Source organism: Pantherophis guttatus, chromosome 3 (assembly GCF_059756535.1).
Source record: "Pantherophis guttatus breed Tessera chromosome 3, ASM5975653v1, whole genome shotgun sequence".
In the NCBI taxonomy this organism is placed as follows: domain Eukaryota; kingdom Metazoa; phylum Chordata; class Lepidosauria; order Squamata; family Colubridae; genus Pantherophis; species Pantherophis guttatus.
Genome location: NC_142065.1, coordinates 200,414,470 through 200,436,238, shown reverse-complemented (window position 1 = coordinate 200,436,238; position 21,769 = coordinate 200,414,470). Strand labels below are relative to the sequence as shown.

At 42.3% G+C, this 21,769-nt stretch overlaps 1 protein-coding gene across 1 annotated transcript in view; it reads right to left on the bottom strand.

Annotated features, from left to right (window-relative positions):
- The window catches only part of FER1L6 (fer-1 like family member 6), a 129,054-nt gene that overhangs the window by 70,751 nt on the left and 36,534 nt on the right, over positions 1 to 21,769 (bottom strand). The window contains exons 9-16 of the mRNA XM_087890886.1: positions 20,323 to 20,509; positions 17,425 to 17,617; positions 14,837 to 15,183; positions 10,454 to 10,562; positions 7,041 to 7,227; positions 4,854 to 4,974; positions 2,179 to 2,279; positions 104 to 194 (exon numbers count right to left, since the gene is read on the bottom strand). Of these exons, the coding sequence (XP_087747012.1) occupies positions 104 to 194; positions 2,179 to 2,279; positions 4,854 to 4,974; positions 7,041 to 7,227; positions 10,454 to 10,562; positions 14,837 to 15,183; positions 17,425 to 17,617; positions 20,323 to 20,509 (1,336 nt within the window). The remainder of the gene's footprint in view (positions 1 to 103; positions 195 to 2,178; positions 2,280 to 4,853; positions 4,975 to 7,040; positions 7,228 to 10,453; positions 10,563 to 14,836; positions 15,184 to 17,424; positions 17,618 to 20,322; positions 20,510 to 21,769) is intronic.

The window sequence follows — 21,769 nt, the reverse complement described above, 5'->3', positions numbered from 1 at the left end:
ATAGTTAAACCAAACATGGCTTAGCACAAATATAATGCCAGCCAATTGGTCCAGCAGGTTTTTAATTCATTCCCACAACAGCCTAATCAAATAATTCACATACCAGTTCTTGCTTGCACAGTTTCAGTCTTTTTTTATCCAAAGCTGTCCGATTCATGAGTTTGGGCTTTTTTTCAGCATTTGTGATAAACGATCTATGGATGCACAAAAAAAGCTTTAGAGACAATAAAAGAACATTTCTACAAAAAAAAAAAAAGATAGCGCTTCTACTGGGATATACTTTGATCTAGCAAAGCAGGAGAGGCAGATATACTACGAGCTTTAATTTATAGCACAATATAGTCATCATTTGTATTTATAAAAAACATGAAGATTCAGAAACACAATTTCTATGTTAATATTCCAAAGGAAATTAATCTGTTTTATTTTGCACCTACATCGCCACACCCAATAGAAGTTTAAACATATATGCATAACTATGTTGATCTTGCAGATTTTGGCAATATCTATTTTCAAGAATTGTTAGTGAATGCTTCCAATCAATATTACGTTCTTCTGGCAGATTCAAAAGCTTGCTGGATTATCTAGTAATGAATTGCAGGTAAATTTATAAAGGAAAAAACAATTGAAATTAGGCCTTTACATAAAATTGGAATCAAAGCCAGTAATAACTTTTACGCTTACAGAGTATATATAAAAAAAGCAGGCAATTCTGATTTAGCTGCTGTGCTCAAAGATTTCAATCAGTTTTCATTTTTAAGATGACTCACACTTCCCTCACTTACATGCAGAATAAAACTTGATTATGATTCAACCTTTTTACAACACAATGCTTAAATAGAATATATAAATATTGATCAAAAGACACGTATTTTAGGTTCAGGTGAATACAAAGTGCCAAATGACTTATGTACAGAAGATTATTCTGTGGAAAATTAATCAAAAGCAAAGTTATTTTTGTATATAATTTGTTTAAAAATAAGTCACAAACTGATGTGGGACAGATTCAAAATCAACGTAGACATGCAGTGTGTTAGAAATCAACTCTGCATGATGTGTGTGTATGTGTATTTGCCTTTGCCTTCTTCCTAGGGCCGAGCGAGAGTGACTGGCCCAAGGTCACCAAGCTAGCTTTCTGCTTAAGGCAAAACTAGAAGTCACAGTTCCCCAATTTTAGCCTAGTGCTTTTAACCACTACAGGTAGTCCTCGACTTACAACAGTTCATTTAGTGACTGTTCAAAGTTACAACGGCACTGAAAAAAGTGATTTATGACTATTTTTCACAGTTACGACCTTTGCAGCATCCCCAGGGTCATGTGATTGAAATTCAGATGCTTGGCAACTGGTTCATATTTATGACCGTTGCTGTGTCCCAAGGGTCATGTGATCCTCTTTTGTGACCTTCTGACAAGCAAAGTCAATGGAAAAGCAAGATTCACTTAACAACTGGGTTACTAACTTATCAACTGCAGTGATTCACTTAACAACTATGGCAAGGAAGATCGTAAAAATCAGGCAAAACTCACTTAACAAATGTCTTACTTAACAACAGAAATTTTGGGCTCAAGCGTGGCCGTAAGTCAAGGACTACCTATAAACTGACTCTTCTCTACATGATTAATGAAAAGAAGGACTAGGGGAGACATGATAGCAGTGTTCCAATATCTCAGGGGCTGCCACAAAGAAGAGGGAGTCAAGCTATTCTCCAAAGCACCTGAAGGCAGGACAAGAAGCAATGGGTGGAAACTAATCAAGGAGAGAAGCAACTTAGAACTAAGGAGGAATTTCCTGACAGTTAGAACAATGAATCAGTGGAACAACTTGCCTCCAGAAGTTGCGAATGCTCTAACACTGGAAGTTTTTAAGAAAATGTTGGATAACCATTTGTCTGAAGTGATGTAGGGTTTCCTGCCTAGGCAGGGGGTTGGACTAGAAGACCTCCAAGGTCCCTTCCAACTCTGTTATTCTATTCTATTCTATTCTATTCTATTCTATTCTATTCTATTCTATTCTATTCTATTCTATTCTATTCTACTCTACTCTACTCTACTCTATTCTATTCTATTCTACTCTATTCTATTCTATTCTATTCAGAAAGTGTAACTTTTCCAAATATCACCAGTTTCTATCAATCATGTAGGACTATTCTGACAGGTTTCTTCCCTGAGTATTCTTACCTACTTTGCTTGATAAAATCAACCAGAGTTGACTTTATTTTCTCTTCTGATGCAATCTCAGAAACTTTAATGAGATTTTTCACTTGCTCCAAACCTTCTTCCTGAAAGAAAAAGAGAAGAGCAAAGCAGGGCATTAAAATCATTTCAGATAGCAATCGATGCTATAGGTACATATTATTGTTGGAATATTTTTATACACTTAAAGTAAGGAAAGACAGTAGCTGGTTCCCACTGTCAGTATAAATAAGTGAATCTTTCATGTATAGAAAAACACATGTATAGGAAAGAAAAAATGCCCATTGCTTAGCTGTAGATAAAGAAACATCTGCTAAACCATAAATAATGAAGTTTGCTGTAACTTTAAGATAAGGAAACGTGTTTAACAGAATATAAAAGGAAGATGTTCACGAATGAAGGCTAATATACATGTCCCAGGATAATGTTGCAGGATCCAATCTGGGTCGCTCGCCAAGACCGAAGATTTAGTCTTCCGAGCTTTTGGATTCCTGCGGGAGCCCATAGTCAGAGAAGTTCTCTCGACCGGAATAGCAATAGCATTTAGACTTATATACCACTTTACAATGCTTTACAGCCCTCTCTAGTGCATATAGTCAAGGCTATGGTTTTCCCAGTTGCAATGGATGGCTGTGAAAGTTGGACCATAAGAAAGGCTGAGCGCCAAAGAATTGAGGCCTTTGAACTATGGTACTGGAAAAGACTCCTGTGCATCCCTTGGACTACAAAGCGATCAAATCGGTCAGTCCTAGAGGAGATCAACCCTGACTGCTCTTTAGAAGGCCAGATCCTGAAGAGGAAACTCAAATACTTTGGCTATCTAATGAGAGGGAAGGACTCACTGGAGAAGAGCCTAATGCTGGGAAGGATTGAGGGCAAAAGAAGAAGGGGGCGACAGAGAACGAGGTTGCTGGATGGAGTCACTGAAGCAGTAGGCGTGAGCTTAAATGGACTCCAGAGGATGGTAGAGGGCAGGAAGGCCTGGAGGAACGTTGTCCATGGGGTCACGATAGGTCAAACACGACTTCGCAACTAACAACAACAGCCCTCTCTAAGCGGTTTACGAAGTGCCTGGTTGTGTGTAGCTTTTTCGTTGTTGATTGGGATGCTGATGCCTAAGATGTTCACGCTGATAGGGCAGAAACTCTTGTAATAATTTTATTTATTTATTTATTCATTCATTATTTAGAAAATTTATATTGCTGCCCACTCAAGCCAGTTTACAGGACATAGAGACCCAATATAAAAGAAATAAAAATAATAAATAATAAAATAATAATAAGAAGCCGATATATAAACTGACATATTTCATTTGGTTGATAATGATTGACTTTTTTTAAAAAAAAACAAAACCCTATAAATAGATGGAAAGAAAGCCTGATGCAGCCACCCATCCAAAGCAACTTGACAACTTTGGCTGAATAAATATATTTTGTCTCTCTGCCAATTGTCTGTTGCGTTTTATTAAAATCCTGACTTGAGAAAAAGAGAAAAGAAAGAAGTCTAATCTTTCTGACACTGTTAAAAGGAAGGCTGTGTGACAAGTGTGTGTGATACACCATAATAGCAGGGGTGAAATCCAGCAGGTTCTGACAAGTTCTGGAACCGGTAGCAGAAATTTTAAGTAGTTCAGAGAACTGGCAAATGCCACCTCTGGCTGGCCCCAGAGTGGGGTGGGAATGGGGATTTTGCAATATCCTTCCCCCAGGACTGGGGAGGAAATGGGGATTTTGCAGTATCCTTCCCCTGCCACGCCCACCAAGCCACACTACGCCCACCAAGCCACACCCACAGAACCAGTAGTAGAAAATTTGGATTTCACCACTGAATAATAGTAAACAAAAAACAAACCTAACACACTTTTACTAGAGAGTGAAGACACCAGCTCCTTCTCACTGGATTCAAAATAGTTCAATGAACAGAAAGATTTCCCAACATGCAACATATAAATAAACTTATCATATTAAGCATTGTTTCTTAGTGGTCTTCCAGTTATTCTTCTTCTTCCCCTTTATCTTAATCTATTACTCCATCTTCTTTCCCTCTTTTTCCTTCCCCCCCTCTTTCCCCCCCTTTTTCCCCTATAGAGAACTGTACATTTTAGTTATCTCTTTACTATTATATATTTCTACCTTCATATTATATACATTTTTATTCCACTCCGCACATATGATACATCTCTATTTTGTACTTCTATTTTTCTCTCCTAATAGTTATTATTCTTTATTGTTAGTCTTAAGCCAATTATACTATTTATTCCATATTCTATAATATTCTGTCTCTTCTTTTTCCTTAATTTCTTTGAACAGAAAGATTTCCAATAAGAAATGAATGTTTACTCTAGGGAAACTACTGTATTATAAAAACCCATTTATTTAATCAATTTACATGGCTACCCATTTTGCAAATGCAACTCAGCGGATAACCAGGGATTTTAAGGAGTATATAAATTTAATACATAGAAGCAACCCCTCAAAAATAATAGCAAAAGCGTAGGAGCATAATGCGCCCACAATATGTATTCAGCATTTCAAATCATCCAGAAAAGGCTGTCCACTTATGCCAGTTGAAACAACTGAGTTGATTGATCGATTGAAAATTGTTTCACAAAGACACACTCTCTATGTGCGGCTCAAACATCAGCGCCATTCCAAACTTACCAAGAGATCTCCCATTTTTTCCAGGGTATTTGAGAGATACAACCGAAAGGTTTGATTCCCCCAAAAGCTCTTGACGTAAACACAAGGCTTCTTCTCACCGTAAGGCAAGTATAGGTAGTTTCTGTTGAAAGAGAAGAATGCTCATCGGTCTGTTGAGATCCACTTCCCAAGGGACCTCACATACAAAGTCTAGCATCAGTTAGTAGTCATTAAAAATTACCTGTTTTTTAAAAAAATCTGTTTTTAGAAATGATATCTAACTCAATTATGAATTGATTAATGAATCAATTGAATCATTGGTGCTGTTAGATCCTGGTCAAACAGTTCTTTGGGATTCCCAGATGTGACTGGCGTTTTGTTATCGACAGATGGAAATTTTATTGATGTGCCGCTTTTCTATCCAAGGTCTTTTGGTATGGCACCAAGTGTGCCAATAACCACAAGGATCACCATCAGTGGAACAACCTGCCTCCAGAAGTTGTAAATGCTCCAACACTGGAAGTTTTAAAGAAGAGATTGGATAACCATTTGTCTGAAATGCTATAGCCTCGGTGGTGCAGCGGACTAAGTGCTGTTAACTGCTAGCACTTAGCTGCCAGCTGCCTGCAATTAGAGCGAGTTCAAATCTCACCAGGCTCAAGGTTGACTCAGCCTTCCATCCTTTCGAGGTAGGTAAATTGAGGACCCGGATTGTGGGGGCAATAAGCCAACTTTGTATTAAACAACACCACTTAGGGGCCCCCAAAAGCCCTAATAAGCAGGTATATACATAAAAGTATGCAGGCTATTGCTGTAATGCATTGTAAGCCATCCTGAATCTACGGAGAAGGGCGGCATATAAATTGGACTAATAAATAAATAAATTGGACTAATAAATAGGGTTTCCTGCCTAAGCAGGGGGTTGGACTAGAAGACTTCCAAGGTCCCTTCCAACTCTGTTATTCTAAGTTTTAAGTTATCATGGCTGGTTTGTGCCAAAAATTTTCAACTTAGATTTTCAGATCTTGATATTTTGTGATCTTGGCCAATTCTTTGTCTTTTATTCTACTGTTTCCTGGTATCACCACATCAATTATCCACACTTTCTTCTTTTCAATCACAGTTATATCTGATGTGTTATAAGCCAAGAGTTTTATTAGACCATATTCGGAAATTCTACAGTATTTTAACCTGCTAACTTTCTCTACTTTTCCAACTCTGTGTTCCTATCACCTTTTCATTACTGACACATGATAATTTTTATAGATGTTCCAGTAAATCATTTTGGCAAGGGGTTATGTCCACCGTTCAAAAAAGTTAAGAGGATGGCTGGGACCAACCAACTATTCTGACTTTTTTTCTTGACTTTTCCTCTAGGCAGAGTCACTTCACTAGCCCCTAATTCCACCACAGTTTAAAACATCCCAAAAAATTGTTGACAACTCCCTTAAGTAATTTTGGGTACTTATGGGGAGTCAAGTTTTGATGTTTTGTGCAATCCGAGTCACTGGTGTTAGTGTTATATGAGAACCTAATTAGTAGTGGTTTAAGGGATGTGGTGGTTCAGTGACTAAGACGCTGAGCTTGTCAATTGAAAGGTTGGCAGTTCAGCGGTTCGAATCCCTAGTGCCATATAACAGGGATGAGCTCCCGTTACTTGTCCCAGCTTCTGCTAACCTAGCAGTTCGAAAGCATGTAAAAATGCAAGTAGAAAAATAGGGACCACCTTTGGTGGGAATGTAACAGCCACAGGTGGGTTCTACTTACCTTTACTACCGGTTCGCAATGGGGCCGCGCGCTCTTCTGCACAAGCGCAGGAGCGTTTTGATGATGTCAGGGTCAGTGGGCGGAGCCACCCGCCAGTTTTACTACCGGTTCTATAGAAGCGGTGCAAACTGGGGGCAACCCACCACTGGTAACAGCGTTCCGTGTGCCTTTGGCGTTTAGTCATGCCGGCCACATGACCACAGATACATCTTCGGACAGCGCTGGCTCTTCGGCTTTGAAACCGAGATGAGCACCACTCCTTAGAGTTGGGAACGACTAGCACATATGTGCGAGGGGAACCTTTACCTTTATCTTTAATTAGTAGTGGTTTAGTCAACAACCCATACTTAAGCTTGGCTCAATGATGTGTCAACCCATTGGTTATTTGAAGAGTCCCAGTTAAAGAGAGCAAGAGATGGAAATTTAGCAGAATGAATCTACCTGTTTCCTTCCGTTATTAATGGCTTTTCAGGAGATGTGGTAGATATCAGAGGCATTGCAACGTCAGGTGAATCTTCTCCTGTTCCTTCGTGCAACAAAGGGGAACCTTCTTCTTCTTCTCCTTCATGGGCCTTCTTTTTCCCCCTGGCTCCAGATGACACTCCATCAATCACATTTCCAAAGTCCCCTACAAAAACCAAAACTACTTGTCAGGATGGCAAAATGAGAAAGATAGAAATGAGATTAGGACTAAAGATAAAACCCAGGAATTCATTTACAGTACCAAACATTTGGTGCTGATGAGCAGGTATCATAAAGATTTCAAATTCTTAAAATTCTGCGGGATTTCACAGAACATCTCTCTCCAACAATGCTAATACTGTAACTCCCTCAGGTATCCAAATACTTAAGAAAAAGGTAACTTAGTTTTTAAAAAAGAGATCTCATTGTTTTGCATGTCTATGTTTTCAAGTGGATATTTGGAGTCTTTTTATAGCTGCTGGAGTGGCAATTGAAGCAGAATGTATTGAATTTGATGATAAATGAAAATGGCAATCTTGATTCCTTGGAACATGAGAACTTTGAAATAAGTCCAACAATAATTCTTCTTCCTTCAGGTAGCTTTTGAGACATCTCCTATAGTCCAGGCTGTCAGACCTGGAAGCCAGTGGTGAAATCTAAAATTTGTTACTACCGGTTCTGTGGGAGTGGCTTGGTGGTGGTGGTAGGTAATGTGACTGGGGGTGCATGGCCAATTTTTTTTTTTTACTTTTAAAACCATCTTTTCTACAACCTCTTTGGCGAAGAGGTTGTAAAAAATGCTTTCAAAAGGCTCTGACGATCCCAGCTGAGTTGCCTGATTGGCAGAGGCTTTTTTTCTTTTAAAAGCCTCTGCCGATCAGGCAACTTAGCTTGGATCGTCAGAGGCATTTAAAAGAAAAAAAGCGTCTGCCAATCAGGCAACTCAGCTTGGATCGTCAGAGGCATTTAAAAGAAAAAAAGCCTCTGCCGATCAGGCAACTCAGCTGGGATCATCAGAGGCTTTTAAAAGCATTTGACGATCCCAGCTGAGCTGCATGATCATCAGAGACTTTTTTTCTTTTACATGCCTCTGAATTTTTTCCGCCGAAGAGGTTGTAGAAAAAATGCTTTAAATTTTTTTTTTAAAAAAGCCTCTGATGATTGTGTGGCTCAGCGGGGCGGGGGGGGGGCAGGGATTTTTGCTACCGGCTCTCCGAACCACCTGCCTCCATTGCTACCGGATCGGGCAATCCGGTCCGAACCGGGAGCATTTCACCCCTACTGGAAGCCATCTTTTACAATTGAGCCTTCAGGCCTGCTACAATTTCTACTGTGGGAAAATGGGAGGGGGGATTATATAGAGCATTGGTGATATATAGTCAAAATAACATTCTTTTCTCAGAAAGTCAAGGCCACGGTGCCCTGCAGCTGCCATGAGGGAACTGGGAGGCATCTCCAGTAGGGACAGTGCATTGTGGGTGCTGGGCAGGGACTTGAACTTTCTTTTGGGTGGGGAAAACCTGGAAGCTTTCAGATTCGGGTTTCCCCAGATGTGCCAATATGACATCTCTAATAAAATGTAACTTTGAGGAAATCCAAGCCTCGGAGTCTTCTTTCGTTGAGGGTGTTACTTGGGACCCTGATACAGGCTTTAGAAAGGGATCCTAAATGGGATCCCTATAACAAATCACCTGTGTGATTCACCTATATCCTCGGTCTTTGGAAAATCCCTGTCTACAACCTTCCCCTTGGTATCCTGACAGTTTGGACTACAATCCTATCAATTCTTTGATCCTATAGAATAATATCCAGTTGATACATGATACAGTACAAATAGTCCTCGACTTACAACAGTTCATTTATTGACCGTTCAAAGTTACAACGACACTGAAAAAAGTGACTTATGACTATTTTTCACAGTTATGACCTTTGCAGCATCCCCATGATCAGGTGATCAAAACTCAGATGCTTGGCAACTGGCTCATATTTATGACAGTTGCAATGCCCCAGGGTCACGTGATCATCTTTTGAGACCTTCTGACAAGCAAAGTCAACGGGGTAACCAGGTTCACTTAACAACCGTGTTATTCACTTTACAACTGCAGTGATTCGCTTAACAATTGTGGCAAAAAAAAAGTCGTACAACTCCCTTAACAAATTTCTCACTTAGCAACATAAATTCTGAATTTAATTGTGGTCATAAGTCGAGGACTGGCTCTCCTAGCCAGCATGACTAATGGAAAAGTCTCTCCCTTAACCTTTCTTAAGAGGGTGGAGAAACAGGATAAGGCCTTGCTCTAATCCACAGTACACAAATACACTCATGAGGTTCTGACACATTCAGCCTCTCCCAAGCCTCATGTTTCAGTCAATATTAGACTTAGACTTATTTACCTAAAAAGCCTTCTTCTCTACACCCAGGCTGATAATACAGGCTTGTTATCTTGAGATAACAACTGATGTACTTAGAATGAAAAAAGATTTTTCTTGTAATGAAAAGACATGCTGGGTTTTTCCTGAAGTTTGATACTGGCCCTGACTCAAGCAACCTGAGGGAAGAGCAAAATGTTTTTTATTTTTATTTTTTTTGTGGCATTAGTACACACTTTCTAAATTAGGTAAAGCCAGGGGTGGGCTCCTGGCGGTTCGGCAGGGTTTGGGTGATCCTCTAGCCAAGGATCGCCGGGGTTCGATGAACCCCCAAATGCCATCCCTGGTTGGCCATGCGGCTCATTCATCATTCCTCCACGCAGAGGGCCTGGGAGGGCAAAAAAATGGGCCTACCGGAGGTTCTGGAAGTCCAGAAACTGGCCTGTTTCTGGGCTCCGGAATGCCTCCAGAGCCCAGGAAAAGCCATTTTCGCCCTCCTGGAGGCTCAAGAAAAGCCTCCAGAGCCTGGGGAGGGTGAAAAACAGACCCCCTGGAAGTTCTGGAAGTCTGGAAACGGGCCTGTTTCTGGCCTTCAGAGGGCCTCCGGAGCCCGGGGAAAGCTGTTTTCGCCCTCCCAGAGTCTCAAGGAAAGCCTCCAGAGCCTGGGGAGGGCGAAAAACAGGCCTCCCGGAAGTTCCGGAAGTCCGGAAACGGGCCTGTTTCTGGCCTCCGGAGGGCCTCTGGAGCCCGGAGAAAGCTGTTTTCGCCCTCCTGGAGAATCAAGGAAAGCCTCCGGAGCCTGGAGAGGGTGAAAAACACCCCCCCACTGCTGTGGTGCAGGCAGCCGATTAGGCCACGCCCATCATGTCCACGCCCACCCAGCAACGGGGCAGCGAACCCGTTGCTAAAGGATTTGAACCCCACCCCGGAGTAAAGCTATTTGAAAGAACAGTCAGATCAAATGGTTAACAGTAACATCAGCCTGGGGAATTTCTATTTGGAATAGAATTTTATACACATACCAACAGATACTTCAAAGCTTATTGGTTTATCTCCAACCTTCCTATCAATCATGGTTGCTTCAAAAAATGCCCCAAAGAGAAGGAATTCCGCAAGTTGTTCTTCATGTATCTGATAAAAACATCACAAAGGAAATCTACTTTAAAATGAATTTGTAACAGTTTACACATGAACAGACACCAAGATATGCCCAGAGAATTTTGGCACAGTACTGGTTTCATATTTGCTATGGGACATATGAAACTGAGCAAAACAGGCGTGAAAGTAATTTCTGCACAGTTTATTTTACTTTACCTGAAACAAAAAGGAATAGAAAACTAGTAGGTTTGTAAAAAAAAAAATATTGGCCTCAAGCATAACCTGTATTTTTAGCAATGCCTCTGACCATCACTAACCCTTAAAAGTCTCTTTAGAAATTAAAATAGTTGATGCCACAGCCCTGTGTCAATCCAGATGTTTTGATACTTGCCAAATCTACTATGAAAGTGCTTATAAAACAGATGTTCAAAAATTTCCACAGGCTTGAAAAGCTTGCTGTATTGGATCTCCTGATCAAACCTTTTATTATGGTCAATGATCAGATATCTATACGATGGCCTAAAGTTCTAATATTGCACAATATTACATATCATAGACATTACCTCCATGGAATTCATGAGAATTGACAGAGGTAAGGTCTCAATTACATCAATACTTAGATCATTCAGTTCTAATCCATCTTCACATAAGAACAGACATCTAAATTTTCAAGTAATAATTGTCAATGATTCAGACAGAATTTACAAATGCATTTCATTTGAATATGGCCGCCGGCATCAGATGGTAAAAGTACTTATTTCATCTTATACCATAACAAATCCTCATCATTTGCCCTGATTATTATGCACTGAGCATTTTTTTTTCCTTACAGGCAATTCCATAAGATTAAAGACCGCTTTACGGGAGATATATAAAAAATGCTGCTACAAGGCTGATTACCAACATAAATTACTGACATCTTTATTCATACCTAAGCACATATGGGATGAAATTAATGTTAAATAATGTGTGTGTTTAGGATAAAATGTCACCCTGTTTAATTATACTCTTCAACTCTAAACAATAAACAGTGCAGGGTTCAGACTGCAGAAGCCCCTGGACAAGTTAACGAATTACTTCCTTCAATAGAACTGGGAGAAGTAATTTCTCTGTCCCTTCTGCCTTTCCATCTTTAAAACCTTCTCTAAAAAGCAGAGGATCCTTAAAAACAAATCTGCAAGGCCCAAGAACAGAAAATCCCATCCTGTGGATCACGGGTTGGTTCTAAATTTTTTTACTACCGGTTCTGTGGGTGTGACTTATTTTGTGGGTGTGGCTTGATGGTCATGTGACAATTCTTTAGAATTTAGCAGAGGTACTGGTCTACCAGGCTTTTAACTGCTTGCAGAGCTGTACCGATCTACCCATTTATTTTTGCAGACACTGATCTACTCATGTATTTTTGCAGGCACTGGTCTACTCATTTGTTTTCTTTTAACACTGGTCAGCTGTAGGGCGGCCCTTTGAAGCTCCCCAATAAGAGTTTAAACAGTTTTTTTCCCTCTAGCCATCAGCTGGGACTCAGGAGGCAGCAATAGATTGGGGGTGGAGCCAAATAAAAGGTAAGAATAACGTGGGGGGGCGCGGGGGGGCAGAACCGGTTCTGTGATGTCATATCATCACCACTACCGGCTCGGAAGAACCGGGCCGAACCGGTAGGAACCCACCACTGCTGTGGATGAAATATGCTGCATTTTACACAGTGCTATCAAGCACAAGTCGTTTCATCAATGCTACCCTCGTAACCCATCCTTTTGCCTTCAGCCTTAGTCACAACATTTGCCCTCAAAGGATGCTGATGTTTTTCCTTAAAAAAGTCTCTGATTTAACATGCAGACAGATCAGATATAAACACAAGAGCACCAAGGAGATAACAGGCTACTGGCACTTCCTACCATCCCAAGGTTGACATTGCATATAATTTAAAGTAGAACTAGAACACAGAACACAGAATAATAGGATTGGACGGGACCTTGGAGGTCTTCTAGTCCAATATTTCATTGGACTAGAATATTTCACGAGAAGAGTCCTCCATTCCTCTACCCGCAATAGAATGCCTTATGCCACCAGACTTGAAATTTTGGGCTTAGACAACTTAGAACTACGCCACCTTCGGCCTGACCTAAACGTAGTACATGAATTTATCTGCTACAATGTCCTATCTACATAGTAGTCAATGTCAATGACTACTTCAGCTTCAACCACAACAATACATGAGCAAACAATAGATACAAACTTAAGGTAAACCACTCCAAACTCGATTGCAGAAAATACGACTTCAGTAACAGAGTGGTCAATGCCTGGAATGCACTACCTGACTCTGTGGTTTCTTCCCCAAACCCCCAAAACTTTAACCTTAGACTGTCTACTGTTGACCTCACCCCATTCCTAAGAGGTCTGTAAGGGGCGTGCATAACCGCACCAGCGTGCCTACCGTCCCTGTCCTACTGTTCCCTTTTATTCGTATCCATCTCATGTATTCATAGTTATGTCTATACTTATATCTGTCATTTAATACATGCTTGATGAAACAAATAAATAAAAATAAATAAGGATTTTTTTTTTAAATCCCCTGCTCAAGCAGGAGACTATTATTCCAGCTGTCCAGTCTCTTCTTGAAAACTTGCAATGATGGAGCACCCACAACTTCTGGAGGCAAGATGTTCCACTGATTAATTGTTCTCACTGTCATGAAATTTCTCCTTAATTCTAGGTTGGATCTCTCTTTAATGATCATCCATCCATGACATCTTGTCTTGCCCCTAGGTGCTTTGGAGAAGCAAACAGAAGACCAGCTCCATTGGTATCTGTCTTTAGAGATTTGCATGTTGACACAGGCCCAGTACATATTTAAAGAGATTTAAGGTCATATGACTTCTCCATGAACCTTCTGTAGTGAGGGTGGCTCCAACAGAGGAAGAATTAGATAGTGCTGTATACCTCTTTCTTGACAATCTCATGTAATGGACAAATACGTAGTGCATAATTAAGCAAATATTTGTTTTAGTCACTAAAAGGTCACACTGGATTATACTTTCTTCGGTCTAGTCCTTTGTTCTGACTTGCAGAGTAGGATGATCTTTCTCATCCTCAAATAACCTTGAGAAACAGATGATCCTTAACTTTCATGTGGTCTCAACATCACCTTCAACAAAATTTGATGATCTTAGTCCTGGCAGGAATGCAGCATATTCCAAGATAGATACTTATCCTCTTGTCATTGATAACATCCGGTGAGATGAGACCATTGAGAAGCATAAGTGCTTAATTATGGTTCAGAACCTATGCTCCATGTTTGCTAACTTTGAGAGGGTCCACCTGCCTGGTAGCTTTGAGGGGGTCCATCTCCTTGGGATTCCCTGCCAGAAGGGTCATAAGGTCTTCCTTTGTCTTATATTCTTTAGTAAAATTGAACAGTGTTTGATTGCTGATTTGGGTTATATGATTATGTTATTTTCTTATCCTGCCTCAGAATAAAGCCTCAAGAGGTCATTGTTTCTGACCACAAAAGTACCTCTAACCCAACCCTTCTGGAAACTGTAGTGTGTTGAGGAAATGGAAAATTCTGAAAAAATGTCCCAGAGAACTACCTTTCAGTAGGAGCTGTGCCATCTAAAACAAGACCAGACCTACTTCTTGGGATTCATCCAGGGGTGGGCTGCTTGGGGTTCGCAGGGGTTCGGGAGAACCCCTAGCTAAGATTCTGTGCAGTTCAGAGAACCCCCAAATCCCACTCCTGGCTGGCCCTGCCCACCCCACCCCTCCCCTCCCAGAAGTCTCTACGCGGCCCGTTTTGGATGCAGGTAAGTGCAGGGCGCGCACGGAGGCTTGGGGAGGGTGAAAAATGGGCCTACCAGATGTTTGGGAAGACTGGAAACAGGCCCGTTTCCAGTCTCCAGAGGGCCTCTGGAGCCTGGGGAGGCAGTTTTCGCCCTCCTGGAGGCTCAAGGAAAGCCTCCGGAGCCTGGGGAGGGCAAAAACACCCCCCCCCCGCCATGGTGCAGGAGGCCAACTAGGCCATGCCTACCATGGCCACGCCCACACCCACCCAGCAACCAGGCAGAGAACCCTTTGCTAAAATTATGGAAGCCCACCCCTGAGTCCACCTGCCATCACCTCTTTGGGATTGCCTGCCAGAAGGGTCATAAGATCTTATTATATTCTTTAGTATAATTGAATAGTTTTTGATTGCTGATTTGGGTTATATGATTGTGTTATTTTCTTATCCTGCCTCAGAATAAAGCCTCAAGATTCATCTAGTAAAGCAAGATTCATTTGTAAAGCAGATCCAGATTTTAATTATTTACCTCAGGGGGGACATCAAAAGCTTCCACTTCTGCATCTGTTGAATTTGTTTTGTCTGAAGAGGAAGGTGACTTGCCATCTTCTGCCCCTTTGTCTTTTCCGGTCCCTTTTGAACTTTTAGAATCTTTGTCCTTTGATGACCGTTTCACATCCTTGATGATCTTTGAGAACTTTGATTCCTGGGCTGCACCAGAGAGGATTTCCACTGCAAGCTCAATTAGGAGACGACCCCTAAAAGAGACACCTTCCCCATAACCTTCGTTGAGTTCCTGGTAGTCATCCATCAAGCCGTGGGTTTTGGGTGCACCATAAAGATTGATCCAAGCAGGCCCAAAAGTAGGCAGGAAACCTGAAAAAAGAGATACGTTCCATAAAGAGAAAGTCTAATAAAGCATGAGAAAAACAAAGATGCCCAACACAAACAGGCCAGAGGTGGGTTTCAGCAGATTCTGACCAGTTCTGGAGAACCGGTAGCGGAAATTTTGAGTAGTTTGGAGAACCGGTAGTGGAAATTTTGCGTAGTTCAGAGAACCGGTAGTAAAAATTCTGACTGGCCCCGCCTACATCTATTCTCTGCCTCCCGAGTCCCAGCTGATTGCAAGGAAATGGGGATTTTGCAGTAACCTTCCCCTGGATTGGGGAGGGAATGGAGATTTTACAGTATCCTTCCCCTGGAGTGGGGTGGGAATGGGGATTTTACAGTATCTTTCCCCTGCCACGCCTATCAAGCTATGCCACACCCACCAAGCCACACCCACAGAACTGGTAGTAAAAATTTTTGAAACCCACCACTGAAGCAGGCATGTTTAGTTGTGTGCCAAATACACTTTTGAGGTGGCATAGTGGCTTGCTGCATATCTTACAAATTGATATATTTATTTGCTAGTAAATCTACACAAGTAAATTAAAGTCTTGACTAGAAATTATAGGTGACTTTTACATAATTGTAAATGAATGGGGTGTGTGCAGGAGTGGGCTGCTGGGGGTTCGCAGGGGTTCAGGACAGGGGTAGATTCTACTTACCTTTACTACCGGTTCGCAACGGGGCCGCTCGTGCTCTTATGCACATGCGCAGAAGCGTTTTCATGACATCAGGGTCAGTGGGCGGGGCCTCCCGCCAGTTTTACTATCGGTTCTGTAGAACCAGTGCGAACCGGGGGCAACCCACTGCTGGTTCAGGAGAACCTCTAGCTAAGATTCTATGCAGTTCGGAGAACCCCCAAATCCAACTCTTGGCTGGCCTCGCCCACCCACCCCGCCCCTCCTGGGAGTCCCCACGTGGCCCGTTTTGGATGCAGGTAAGTGCAGGTGCACGCGGAGACTCAGGGAGGGCAAAAAATGGGCCTACTGGAAGTTTGGGTCTTCTGAGAGCCTCTGGAGCCTGGGGGAGGGGCGTTTTCGCCCTCCCGGAGGCTCAAAGAAAGCCTCCAGAGCCCGGGGAGGACAAAACACACACCCCGCCATAATGCAGGAGGCTGACTAGGCCACGCCCCCATGGTCACGCCCACCCAGCAACTCGGCAAAGAACCCTTGCTAAAATTTTTGAAGCCCACCCCTGGGTGTGTGTGCTGTATTTGTGCCTTATCCAATCCAGTTTAGAAAACAAGAGAGTTTGATTTCCCTGAAAAGAATTTCCAGTAAAGGGAATCTGCTTGAAAACCAAGTTCTCAGATAGCTTTTCTACAATTTTAGATATGTGTACTGTGGTGAACTAAAATAACAGGAAATGCATTGTGCATTTATTTGGGTACCATCTTTTTTTCCTCCAAGGGAAAAGTGTGTGTATGAGTGCGTTGGGCAATTCAATCTACCCTATAAAAAGAAATTATATATTCTTTAACTACAATCTGGGTCCTCATTTTACCAACCTCAGAAGGACGGAATACTGTAATACTGCATTCGAACAACTGTGCCATCACAGCTCAGGAAACACAAAAGGTGTCAATAAAAGAGAATATTTGTAGCTCAGGGTTGAAATGAGGGGTCCTTGGTGCTCTCTGAGCTTGCTTGTTTTCTTGCAGACATTTCATTACCCAACTAGGTAACATCATCAGTGCTAGTAAGGAGTGGAGTTTGCTGTAAGTTTATATTCTAGTGGCTTGCCTGTCAATGTTGGTGGGGGTGGTCTTAGCGATTCTGTTTGCTGTTTGTTTTTTTGGCAGTTTCTTGATTGGGGTATTGTTTATTTGATTGTTGGTCTGATGTAAGCTTGGAGTAAATCTATGCTGATCTTGGTGGCTGATTTGTCAGAGTGCCAGGCTTCTAGAAATTCCCTGGCATTTTTGACTTGGCTTGGTCTAGGATGTTCACATTTTCTCAATTGAAACTAAGGTGTGCTAATTCTGTTTTATTGTAAGGCTCCATTAATGGAATCATGCAAATCTGAATGTGCAAACGTCCTGCTGTCATTTTTAACCACTTGATCAATTATGGTATGTCCACTCTAAGTTTCTTTCTCTAACCGTTAAGCCACTGGGGGCTCCTGCTTCTCTTATCTGATTGTTTCCTAGGCAGCACCTCATTCTCCAAGATCATCACACCTCTACAGCTTGAGTTTGTTTTTTAACCAGAGAAGCATTTGTCTCTTTACCTTTCTCGCCGTCCTGCTCATTTGAGATCTTCTTCAGGTCTATCATATGAGTTGCCAAAGCCACATCATTCATGCTGCCTTCGTCCCATACTTGGATTTTGACTCTCCGGCACAGTGGGGGAAACATTTCTTTAAAGACAACCTGTTCATGCCACACAGGATCAGCACAATTTTTTTGCACCGTGGTTCGCCCCTAAAATAAAAGAGACTGGTTAAAGGAGGTCGTCACCAAACATCCATTCTACTCTAGCTGGGAACAATACTCTCTAATGCAGCAGTCCTCAATCTTTGTGGCTTGGTAGCCTGGCTGGGGTGGGAGAGGAGAACTGGGCCACACAAGCCACAGGCTGGCTCATACACGCGCAAACAATTGGACTTGTGTGAGTGGCAGGCCAGTGGGCAGGCACATATGCTCCCCACCTCGACTTGCACAAGTTGAGCTGCTCACGCATGTGCATGCACACCAGCCTGCTGCTTGTGCAGATCAAGCTGTTTGTGCGTGCATGCGCACTGGCCCTCCATTGACATGGCCCGGTTCCAAATAGGCCACAGCCCAGTAATGGGCCACAGCCCGGAGTTGCGGACCCCTGTTCTAACATAACTTCGTTCTGGATTCTGATATTCATGAGAAATAACTGTCAGGGTTCCAAGTAATACACCCATAGCAAACAGAACTCCGAGGCAAGTAGGTTCCTCAAAGAACAGGTTTATTTATTTATTTATTTATTTATTTATTTATTTATTTATTTATTTATTTATTGTTTATTTATTTATTTATTTATTTATTTATTTACTTACTTACTTACTTACTTACTTACTTACTTACTTACTTATTTATTTATTTATTTATTTATTTATTTATTTATTTATTTATTCAATTTATATCCCGCCCTTCTCCAAGTGGACTCAGGGCGGTGCACAGCCAGAACTAAAACACATATCAATACAAAATTTAAAATTATTAAACGAATTAAATAACTGTGGCCCAAAAATTTAAAACATTGAAAACTAAAACCCATTTGACAATTTAAAAAGCAAAGACTAAAAAAAAAGGGGGGGGGGTTTTCACGCCAGCCCTACTTGATGGAAAAGAAAAGTTTTTAGGGCACAGCGAAAAACCTGGAGATCCGATATCCTTCGTATCTCCGGGGGCAAATCGTTCCAGAGGGCAGGAGCTGCCACAGAGAAGGCCCTCCCCCTGGGGGTCGCCAGCCGACATTGCCTGGCTGACGGCACCCTGAGGAGTCCCTCTCTGTGGGAGCGTACTGGTTGGTGGGAGGCTATCGGCGGCAGAAGGCGGTCCTGCAAATACCTAGGTCCCATGCCATGGAGCTCTTTAAAGGTGGTGACCAACACCTTGAAGTGCACCCGGAAGACCACTGGAAGCCAATGCAGCTCACGCAGGAGAGGTGTCACATGGGAGCACCCCCTCGCTCCCATAATTCCCTGCGCGGCCGCATTCTGCACCAGGTTTATTGGATATATCATATTGGCACAGACTGGTGAAAACCGACTCTGAATATTCCCGCAGCTTTCACCTGATTAAAAGGAAAAAAATTCCCCCTTTCCCAAACAATCAGTCACATAGTCCAATCAAGGTGCTGTCCAGTTGCTTGGAAACTTCACTCTTCCTCTCTTCAGCCACCTGTGGGAATGTCCTTGATTCTCAGGGAAAATTATATTGTTTGGCTACAAAACCCCAGCTATCTCTATTCCTCTCTCCCTATCCCTTATCACCATTGTGGCAACACTGAAGCCTCCAAGATGGCCTCAGTCAGGCCAGCTTCAGAGTTGACAATAGCAGTGGTCTTCTACCCAAAGACAGAAATCTACATGGGATCCTGCTGGGAATGATGAAGAAGGAAATCTAGTGTAAGTCCCGAAAGATAAAGAAAGATGCAGCTTTTGTACAAATAGGAGAAGCATTTTGGTAGAACTCTCCATACATCATATAGCAATGCTATCCCTCCTTCTGCAGAACTGAATCCTGAAACAATTGTTGTGCAAGCAAACTTCTTAGTTTTCTACTGCAATGTGCTCTTGATGGAACAGCCCTTGAAGACAAGTCAAAGTTGGAACTGGGTTACAGTAGATGACACTCATTCTGAGATTGCTGAAGTGGTAGCCAAGAGGCTACCAGGACCAATTCAAAATGCTGATTAATACAAATAAAGCCCTATACAGCATAGCTCCAGGATGTATCAGGAGTCACGTGGATTGTATCTGTCCTGTCTGAATACTTAGGGAGAACCTGTTGAGGGTCCCACCACCACTGTTGAGGTACATTTGCCCCCAAACCTTCTGGAATTCCAGAAATTCTGGAGACCAGTTGTTTCATAGAATCAGATGGTATTAAAGATCATCTAATCCAATCCCTTATTCACTGCAGTATCTAGTTCAGAGATGGGGAACGATGGTCTCTTTCTGACTTGAGGACTTCAATTCCCAAAATTTTTGAGCCAGCCATGCTGGCTCAGGAATTCTGGGAGTAGAAGTCCACAAGTCAGAAAGGGGACATAGTTCCCCATCTCCAATCTTAGTAGATGAGAGATCATCATTCAGCCTCATTTGAATGGGCACTTAGCCTACTTTTAAGATTAGTTATTATGTTGATTCTGACATAAATTTATATTTGAAAGGCGCTGGGGAAACCTGACCACATTGTGGTTTTCTCCTTTATTATGCACCTAAAGTCTTGTGGTTTAGGGCAGTATAAAACATTGTAAAACAAATGCATAAATTGCTGAAGTTGCTAACATAACCCTGCTCATTCAAAATTCACCACAGCTAAATTAAAATTTTATGCATTTTTAGCTGTTAGGAGACAACAAGAAAAAAAATAAAGGCTGTAGGAGACCAACTGACCAGGAAAGGCAACCCCTGTACGTGTCCACTTACCCTTTGACCTGCAAACATGACAACCACAAATGGATCCACCAGATCTTTACTATCGCCTATGAAAGCTTTTGTGACATTGGCCATGATGCTGGAGTTCATTTTTGGAAGCTCCTCAGCTTTGTAGATTCTCACATAAAATCTAGCCCAAGGTCTTTCTGATGGAAATCCCTTTGGAATCAAGAGATTTCTGGAAGAGAAGAGGGGGAAATGGAAGAAAAGAAAAGGAACAGATAAGCTAACCTCTGAAGAAAACTCAGCAAAGAAATTCCACACAAACGGTTGCATGCATCCAAGCAACTCAATGCTTAATGAACCCTTGGCTTCAGCCCAAAGCTGTCCAAATTTGCCACCCAAATTTGCCAATTTTGAATGGATCCGTAGGAGGACATTATTAACTAGGCAAAGAATGATCAAGTGACTTTAATTCAGTAGTATAGTGGAATCTTAATTGCATTTATTACATTCAAACCCAAATTAAATCAAAATTAGATATATTTTTTTAAAAAAAAGGCAAGTCCAATTGGATGTTGAATTTGGAACAACTGTATCTATTTGTCCAGAGCAGTGTTTCTCAGCCTTAGCAATAGCAATAGCACTCATTTATTTATTTATTTATTTATTAAATTTCTATACCGCCCTTCTCCAAAAAGGACTCAGGGCGGTGCACAGCCAAAGTAAAAACAGAGCATACAAAATTTAAAAACAATATTAAAATAATTAAATATTCTGGCCGTAAATTAAAACAACCCAATTTAAAATCAATTTAAAATTAAACTCAAGCCAGCCCAGCTAGTTGAAATAAATAGGTTTTCAGGGCACGACGAAAACTCCGGAGGTCTGTTATTGTACGTAACTCTGGGGGAAGGTTGTTCCAGAGGGTGGGCGCCATCACAGAGAAGGCTCTCCCCCTGGGGGTCGCCAGTCGACATTGTCTGGCGGACGGCACCCTGAGGAGGCCCTCTCTGTGGGAGCGAACTGGCCGGTGGGAGGCTATTGGTGGCAGAAGGCGGTCTCGTAAGTACCCCGGCCCTAAACCATGGAGCGCTTTAAAGGTGGTCACCAACACCTTGAAGCGCACCCGGAAGACCACCGGGAGCCAGTGCAGCTCGCGCAGGAGAGGTGTCACATGGGAGCACCTCGTCGCCCCCATAATCCCCCGCGCGGCCGCGTTCTGGACCAGCTGCAGCCTCCGGGTGCACCCCAGGGGGAGCCCCATGTAGAGAGCGTTGCAGTAGTCCAGGCGGGAAGTGACTAGTGCCTGAGTGACTGTGCGTAGAGAATCCTGATCTAGAAAGGGACGCAACTGGCGTATCAGGCGAACGTGATAAAAAGCCCCCCTGGCCACGGCCGTCAAATGGTCTTCTAAAGACAGCCGTGCATCCAGGAGGACGCCCAAGTTACGAGCCCTCTCTGTGGGGGCGAGTGATTCGCCCCCAACAGCCAGCGA